This window comes from Pleurodeles waltl, chromosome 7 (genome assembly GCF_031143425.1).
Source record: "Pleurodeles waltl isolate 20211129_DDA chromosome 7, aPleWal1.hap1.20221129, whole genome shotgun sequence".
NCBI lineage: Eukaryota > Metazoa > Chordata > Amphibia > Caudata > Salamandridae > Pleurodeles > Pleurodeles waltl.
Window position 1 is genome coordinate 23,800,981 of NC_090446.1, and position 9,519 is coordinate 23,810,499.

Genomic DNA, 9,519 nt, shown 5'->3' on the forward strand with positions numbered 1-9,519 from the left:
CAATGGGTGAACTTTGATGACTTGGATTTCCTTCTTCCTAATGTGAGCTTGAATAGTCTTTATTAACTATCTTTTGTACTAATATCACCTTCTCAAAATACTATGGCATTAAATCAAAACAATTTATCTTCTTTTCTTCTTTCTTGCTTTTCGCCTTTTATTACTGATACATTCTTTTTCACTGAATTTTTTAAACACACCCAATCTTTTGATGATATAATTGGGAAGGTCATAAGGTGTGCACGTCCAACTGCATGCTCCAACTCCACTGATCACCAGACTAATTAAAAGAGGTCTCTCAGTGACCTTAATCTATCCATTCTGTATTATTTTGTAGCCTTGAGAAAGCCCCAGGTAAAATTACCGCAGGGGGCGAAACACGTGTTGGCTATCACAACTGTATCCTAACCATCGGATTGTGGCATTTGACGGACAAACAGTCCAATTCTGGATAACACCCATGCAATTATGATTATTTAACCTTACTTACCGTATTATGATATGGATTTGTGATTTTCTAAATAACGACTATCTGGACATATAAAATATCTTATGAAAGTGGGTTCTCATCATTACATAGACTTTGTACTACCAGACTGAGGCGGCTTGGGTGCCCGCGTATTTGAGGCCTCTTTCCAGATAGCTCAGCTAGAGTGGCTGTCGTGCTGGACGCCACATAAGTGAGATCGTCAGCGTCGGAGCACATGGCCCCTTATCCCTGGCCATGATACGTGGCTTCTGTTCCCGTGGACGCGACCTGTATGTCCGGCCCCTCCAGATGAAGATAGCCCACACCTGCATTTTACGAATTTACTGACTTTCTCGGGACAGGCCCAGCTATGTGCCTAATATCCCCTCGGTGGGCCTTCCCAGCCCCCTCCCAGCCATTACGCAGCGTGACAGCTACAGTCCTGGTCGATCAACATCATCAATACAACAAGGGACTTGTACTCAGACTGACAGTTGCTCATCTTTGACCAACTCGTAGCAAATGGTGATATTCCATCAGGATAGTTCTTTACCTATCAGCAATTGCAATCTTTTATGCAGAGGTTATGGGGCCCCATTGACACCGAGCCTCAGCCACACACCGTCGTATAGACAATATACACCCTCGGCTGGGAGCATCACCATATAAATTGACTCTACAAAGCCATAATACTTATCCTAGGTGCCACTTTAACCCCATTGAGACACCGGTAGGAGGCAGACATTGGCAGGGAATTAAGCGATAAAGATTGGGAGACGGCACTATCCTACTCTTAGAGAGTCTCCCATGACTCCTGTTTTAAAAGTATTCAGTTCCATCTACTACATAGGAGCAAATACTACCCCACAGCGCAGTTTGCCTGTCCACGATGTCCCCAACAGGAGGTGAACTTACAACATATGTTATAGTCTTGTCCAGTATACACCAATATTGGTTAACGGTCCACAATACCCTGAAGGATGTGGTGGATCTCCCTGACCTCTTCACGTGGGAGGCCTGTGCTCTTGTCTTTTTCAAACACAAAAATACACATAAAGTGCGATCTCCCAGTGTGATGCTATCACTCCTAATAGCGGTCCGTACGATTACCCTACCCTGGTGGTCCTCGGGCCCCTCTCCGGTGGAGGCGTCAAGGGAAGCCATACGCAAATTGGGGGCAGCAGGATAGAATATCCTACGCAAGGAGGAGATGCGGGGGCTCTGCTGACTCCCCATTGCCTCGCATTGGGCGATGATCCTCATTCACTTCCAGTGCAAGCTATGATAACATGCCACTGTGAGTTAGGGCTGCCTCCACCCTTTCCTCCCCACTTACATAGACCCACACATGGGGCTAGCCTCCAGATGCTGATGGGTGCCCCTGGGCCCTTGTGGAAGTCTTCCATCCCCATTTCGGGACAGGGATAGCGGTCTGACAGTCCCTCCCCCTTCCTTGCTTCTTGCCCCTTATCCACCGCTACATCATAGCCAGTACCACCTGATCTCCATCACAACATAAGACACAATGAATACGCCCCATAGCCGCAACATTTCCCTCCCTCACTTATTTTCCACAGTTACACTTCATTGAGGGATACAGTTCCCAATTCTACAGGCCTTGCAGTTGCGCACAGCAGAGACACACGCTATTTAAAGTTGTAAGTTTATTTGCGACACCTCATTCACTCAAATGTGCCAATGACTCGCTGATCCTTTGTGAAATGATGTCCAATGTTGACTGTAGGGGGCCAGGCGATAGTGTATACCATACACCCTGTTTAATGTTATGTTAAACTTAAATACAACAAAAAAAAACAACTAAGTTTTACAAGTTATCTCTTTTGATGAATTCCTGTGACTCGAGGTCGAATCAGCTAGGAATGGTCCCTCGCACTGCAGTCCTGCCAAATCACAAATGTTCATGTACTCTAATGCAGTCTATTCCAGGGACCTCACATCTTAGGGAGTGTTTTCTAAGAGATGTGACCTAAACCCTTTTGAAGGTGAGAATAAACATGTTTCTTACCTGTAACTGTAGGTATTTGAACCTTGGTGTATTCCTGTCTATTCCCCAACCTAACATCCTTTTTAACCTCCTTTAAAGTGCACAGTCCTGTGGCTGATCTAAGCAGAAAAGGGCACCACTAGAGTTTTTCAAACATGTGGGTTAAATTTGTGGATGCCAGAGACCACTTTAGATTTAGGGTGATTTGTACTTGCCTGTGCCTCACATACCAGTTAAGAAACACTAGCTCAAATGTACAAAGATAAGTGTTGGGTTTGCATTACTTTTTTAACGGTGACCTGTGGCATTCTGCAACACACATCAATGGAAGAAATAGACTTAAAGAATAGTGTTTCTGCTGGGCAGGACTGCTTGCTGCACAACAGCTATTCAGGCCACATAACAGACGTCCTTGCACTATGACACAAAGGCACCCCATTGGTACATGGCTGCACACAGTATGCCAGCGCATGGAGAGACCAGAAATGTGCCAGTTCTTTGTAGACATGGCACAGTTCTGCTGTCTCCAGTGCATGCAGTAGAGTGCAGAAACTTTACTTGCTGCCTTACATTGGGTGAACTCTTAGTAAATCTGGGCCTCAGTACATTGATTGGTCTTCAGCTGCCGCTAATGGTCAGATTCAATGAGAGGCTACAAGTATGTCCAGTGTGCCATCATCCAAAATCTGGGAATGGGGATCTGACAAACTGAGAAAATGTAAATCCAAGATCCATGCACAGGGCAACCACAAGCAATCGCTTCTTATGGTCTTCTTCACACATCTGGCTACCAGTCTTTGGGGAAGGCTGGCAAGAATGACTTCTTGATTGTATAACGTGAATACATTGGTGTAATACTCTTACCACAGAAATTGAAAAGGACAGCCTTATGAGAAATTGTACCCAAGGAACATTTGGCACAATTTATGAATATCTGTTTGCAAACCGTTATGTGCGGGCATGCAATGTTCAATGTGACGTATCTTCAGAGAGACCACATCACAAATTGCTTATTCACAGATTTTTGCAAAACAACCTGCATAATTAATTTTAATTAGAGAGATAGGTATTTGCTACTCCACTTGGATGGGTGACAATGCAGGAATGGTGGACAGCAGACCGCCACATTATAATCTGCATTCCCAAATGCTTGTATAGATGTATGTGGTATATGTGTAATGTTCCCCTTTATTTATTCCACAAGCGTATGGTGCTGCATGCATCCAGCACCACAACCATGGGTGATAAATAATGGGGCACAGAAAGAGACCCCCAACTCAGATCCTGATCCCAATGTCAGTCTTTTGCCAACCACCTGGTGTCTTGTGCTATGGATTAACTCTAATGTTTAAGTGCATCTTCCGCCAACTTGATCTCTGTGACTTTGTTTTCCCAGATACATTTCTGTGGCCTGGTCTTTGAAAATTGAATTTTCTGGCATCAGCAGCAACTGCACATCAATGTGTGAATGTCAAACTGTTCTCTCCTTTAAATGCATTAGGTGAAATGGCAAATTCCTTGGTGAAGTGTGTATTGATAAATTTATCTTTTAAAGAATCATTAGAAATATTTTTCTTCTGCAGGATGAGATATTTAAAGAATTTGGCAGACGGTATCCTTGGATCGGTCTAAGCAAATCTGATGAAGAATTTCAGTGGATTGATGGCTTCAGTTTGAATCCAAATATGTAAGTTCCCATATGATTGTTTCCCCATGATAAACCTCCAATAAAAAATACACACATCGTGTGAACTGTGTCATACCCTCATATCAGGCATGTACTCCGAAAAGCTTGTAAAGTGATCAGGCCTTTTAAATGCAGGATTCATTCCTGAGACCCCATGGATGATTCTTCTTTAGAGTCTGAAATCAAACGTACCCACTTTAAGAGTGAACCATCAAATACACAACACGATAGTCTGAAAGGGAGGTGATCTTAAATGCAGAAGTAGAGGATGAGCTTCCACAGACACTTGTTACCTAATGAACAAACAGTTTCAACTGCAAATTAAACATAAGTCCTACAGTGACCGCATGAGTAAACTCTAGAAACAAATATTGTAAACAGAAGGGGAACATGCTGCAACTGATCAACGTATGGAATCTAGAACAGAAGAGAAGAGAAAGACCTTCATCACACATGTCCCTAAGGCCACAAATCCTGTATTAAGAGAGGCCATCTGCAACAAAACTCAAGTCTCACGGCAGGAAAAACAGGCCTGGATACGTTTTGGTCCTCCCATTGTAAGGGATAAAGGAGAATACAGAAGTAGAGTCGGTCCTTCAAAAAGACTGTAAAATCCTAGCCTGCTGAAGGGAAATCACTAAGTTCATGTTAGAGCAGCATATGATGGAGGACAGACTCTGACCTCTGATGTTTTAGCTCTCTAATCAGTGAATTTGAAGTCTTTGAGAATATCTCACTCTTCCAGGGGGTAATGTACACCAACCGTCATTGTACATGGATTACACAGTACCTGCCTTACTGACATAAATGTTTGAAAATAAACCTAATTCATTCTGGGTAATTATTATAAATGCCTTCTTTGAGCAGGGTTCTTTATCTGACTCATTCACAAGTGGACAAGTTTTAAAAACTGAAACAATGATCTGCAAATGCAGACTGCTAATTTCCTATCACCTGTGTTCAGTCCTTTACACAATTCTCAAACTGTGTGGCAAATAAATGTAAAAATGCCTCAGACGTTAACCTCTTGTAGCCGTGCTCTGCACCGAAGGGGTTAACTATGGTGAATCCTTCTCTTTGACCTTATGTTATGGATCTGCTAGAATACATCCACTCCCATGCATACCATTATGATGCACGGCATCGGCTTCAACGCGTACCACTCCCATGCATACTATTACAATGCATGGCATCGACTACAACGCACTTCACTACCACGCAGGTGACTTTATATTACATTTATAACAAGCATTACTACAGTGCATAGCCAGTAGTGGCTCGCGGGGTGCGGAAGGGGCACTGCAGCGCGGTTAAAAAAAAAAGAAACACTTGCCTTCCATCACCGCTGCTCCACTCCTCTCCTGTCCTCCATTGCTGCAGGCAGGCCCAGGTTCCCATCGGCCAATCCTGATGCTGCTCAGAGCAGCATCAAGATTGGCGCAGACTGGGAGCCTGTGCAGGCTCTCTCCAGCCCGGCAACTGTGTTGCTGGGCTGGAGAGACCTACTGCGCATGTGTGTTTGGCCAGCCCCAGAAGGCTGGCCAAACATACATGCGCATTGAGGGGGAGTGCTCAGTCACCCCCATGGTCCCACCCCTTTACCAGAAAATGATAACAAACTCAGTTTTTTATCATTTTCTAGTAAAGGTTTAGTAGCTGCTGCTGCTGGGGGGGTTGTATGTGGGCAACCCTCCTCCGCCCTAACGGAGGAGCTGCCCCGGTGCATTTCATAGATACATTACTATGCTGGTGTGAACATGTTGTTTTTATATATTTATATTTATAAATGGATGTAGTTATGCGCTTACACATGCACACACACACACTTTATTTTTCAGTTTGTATTCAGAGGGTAAGGGCTTTTTAAGGTTCTTGGTGATTGTTTAGGTGTTAAAGGGTTTCAGCCTTGAGGGTTGGATACAATTTAAGGGTGCTGAGTAGTTTTTAGGGATTAGGGATGGGTTGTTTTTTTTCATGTGGTAAGGAGTTTTTAGGGGTCAGGGATGCGTAGAGTTTAGTGTAAGGTTTTAGGGGCCGTTAGTGCTTAAAATGATCAATAGTTGTTAGGAATCAGAGGTGGGTAGTAGTTATGGGTAGTAAGACTTTTTTTAGGACAATGGAAGGGGATTATTTCAGGGTGTTAGAGTTTTTTATACCTCAGGTACAAATAATGCAGGGGTAAGGGATTTCTAGGGATCAGGGATAGGTGGTAATTTGATGGCTAAGAGAGTTAGAGAAATACATATACATCTTCAAGTACCACTATGTATACCTATAGATGAACAGTACACTTACCTGTGTAGTTACTTAATGAGGGACATTCAGTAGTTGGAACTTCCTTTGTAATGGATTGGTGGTAATGACTTGCATTGCAGTGCCTTGCATGGTAATGACCTACAACCTTCCTTCCATATCTGTCTGCATCACTTGACAACACTCTTTTGTCATGTTGATGTGTATGGTGCCTGAATCACCGATGAGGGCATCTAGGTGGCTGAGCAGGTGAATGGATATGTTGATCCCATGGAATTATTCGAAGAACCAGGTCTTCAGCTTCTTGCAGAGCTCCAGAAGTGAAGAGGAGGCTCTTATGTGTTGAGGGAGGTCATTTTATGTTTTGGGTGCAATGTAAGAGAATGAGCTACCTTCTGTTCTGCTTTTGGGGAAGGGGTTGTTTGTGAATGAGAATGACACAGAGCGTAGATGTCTGGCATGCTGGTGAAAGTGTATGCAACTGTTCAGGTATGCTAGTCCAGTGATGTTTAAGGCTTTGTATGCATAAGAATTTTGAATTGTCTGTGCTTTTGAATGGGAGCTAGTCGACTTCCTTGAAGTGTGGTACAAGGTGGGTGTGGTGTGGGAGGTTGATTATGAGTCTTACAGTGGCATTTTGGATGGTCTGTAGTCTTTATTGGAGTTGTTTGGAGATTCCAGCATAGAGAGCATTGCCATAGTCCAGCCTGTGTCTGATGAGTACTTGCGGGACAGTCTATCTGGTGTTCTGCACTTGATGATCTTTTATAGCATGGAAGCCTGAGGTGCTCACTGTGTTGACTTGTGCTATCATGTTGAACTTCCCATCTAGTTTGTTCTCAAGATTTCTTGCGTAGTTGGTGGGTATTGGTGTTGGTCCTAACTCCTACATCCACCAGGTGGAGCCCCATACAGAGGCCTTTTTTCTGAAGACCAGTACTTCCATCTTGTTGGAACTGAACTTCAAGCAGTTAGTTCTCATCCAAAATTCTCCCATGGTCATGCAGTTGTGAAGTTAGTTCTGGTGGTGGTTGTTTTGTCTATCAGGAAGAGAATGAGTTGGGTGTTGTCAGCATAGGAGATGATGTTGATGTCTTGGGATCCAATGATGTTGGTGAGTGGTGTCTTGTAGACATTTAAAAGTGTAGGGCTGAGGAACATTCCCTGGGTGACTCTGCAAACCAGGTTCATGATCTCTAATGTGAAAGGTGGCACTCTGACCCCTTGGGTTCTTCTCGTAAGGAAATAGCAGATCCACTTGAGTGCATATTCTTGGATGCCTATGTTGTGGAGTCTTCTGATGTGTGTTGTGTGAGACAGTGTCAAAGGCCTCAGATAGACTGAGCAGGATGAGAACTGCTGTTTCTCCTTTGTTCAGGATGGTACAAATGCTGTCGGTGGCTGTGATGAGTGCTATTTCAGAGGTGTGGTGCTTTCTGAATCCAGCTTGGGTGTTGTCCAGCCAGTAGTGAACCACAAGGTAGGTTGAGAGTTATCTGTTGATGCCCTTCTCAATCAATTTGGCTGGGTAGGGGAGCAGGGAGATAGGTTTGAAGTTGCTCTGTTGGTTCAAGTTGGCTGATTGTTTCTTTAGAAGGGCATTGATTTCTGCATGTATCCAGTCATTTGGGATGCGGCGGCCATGATGCAGGTGCTGATGTTTTGGGTGAGGGAGATGCTGATTGGTGATATTCCCAGGTTGTAGATGTGGAGGCATGGATCCGTTGGGCCCCTGAGTGGATGGTCCACATGATAGTCGCTGTGTCTTCTCTGATGAGGGTTGTCTATCATGCCATGTGGCCGTCTTAGTTGGTGATGAGTAGATTGGCTATAAGTTTGCTATGGTCAGCGTGGTGTGCAAAGTTGCTGTAGATATTTTCTGGTTTGACCATAACCTTTTTGACACCCGCAGGGGTATGTAACCTTTATCATGCAGTACTTACAATCTGGTACATTTGCCACATTGTAAGTATATCTCATGGTGCATTACAATGCAAGTTGCTAAAATGCATTATTTCGCAATGCAAGTCATTACGTATTAGTATGTAAAGGTAAGTATAAGTAAGTACCTTTATGGGAAGGGCCAACAAGGGGCTGGGGAGTTTGGTTCAGTTTAGTGTATTGAGTTCAGAGATGAAAAGAAAGAATTTAAATTTGTAGTCGATATTTGGGCCGTTGTAGTGTATTAGATTAAGGGGTTAAAAAAGTGAATGTTGGAGTTTTTTTTAACTCAAAAGTAATGTTTATATGCTTATTTTAATATGTATGATAAAAAGGCATGTTAAAGACATGCTATATGTGTGTAAGCTGCATAAATATGTTATCACACGTTACAGGCATGTGTGGTAAAAACCACGTCGTAAAGTACCATGTGGTAAAATGTTGTGGGATAACTTTTGGCATTCTCTGCAGAAGATGCTGCAAGTTGAGGATACTGTAGAGAAATTGCCCAACTGTCACCTGTGTATGGCGAATTTAGAAATACATCTTGGTAGCCTCTGCTTCCCCACCCCACTCCATAACTTTTTTATTTTCTTCTGTTCTACACCCGTGTAACACGTCTTTTTTTTAAACTATTTTCTAACTGTAAACCTTACAGGTTAATTGACAATTTTCAGACCCACTATTTATAAAGTTTGTTTCGGGATTACAAACTTAGTAAATCCATGAAGTATATTTTTCTATCTTTGTATGCACCGGTTTGTCTGTCATTATTTTATGTGCTTTAACTCCTTATTTGAGATGAGTAATATGTTATCACTTCCCTGCCTCTGGTGGGAGCCCTTTTTGAAGTTTTGTCTAAGTGAAAGGTTGCAGAAAACCACTTTATGTTGCACATAAAAGCTTGGCAGTGTTTTCTCCCACATTGCAAATTTGAGTCAATGGTGAAACATTTCATCTTTTTCCTTTCCATCCAAATGAAAGAATTGATCTTGAAATTCAACCAAATTCAGCCGACATGTGTTTCGTCCTGTGAAGGACTTTATCAAGGCTTATTCTTTTTAAGTTTGTTAAGTTCTATTCAAATAGGAATTTCCAAATTTCTTGCGAAACCACGGCAAGTCTGCTGTTACTTCTGCAGTGGCCTGCAGTTAGTGGCAACAC

At 43.0% G+C, this 9,519-nt stretch overlaps 1 protein-coding gene across 2 annotated transcripts in view; it reads left to right on the forward strand.

Annotated features, from left to right (window-relative positions):
- LOC138303581 (uncharacterized) overlaps window positions 1-9,519 on the forward strand; it is a 52,851-nt gene that overhangs the window by 33,737 nt on the left and 9,595 nt on the right. For both annotated transcript variants that reach the window (XR_011205415.1, XM_069242845.1), the window contains one exon: window positions 4,058-4,161. Coding sequence is in view for 1 of the 2 variants with exons in the window: in XM_069242845.1 (XP_069098946.1) it covers window positions 4,058-4,161 (104 nt within the window). In the remaining variant the exon portion in view is untranslated. The remainder of the gene's footprint in view (window positions 1-4,057; window positions 4,162-9,519) is intronic.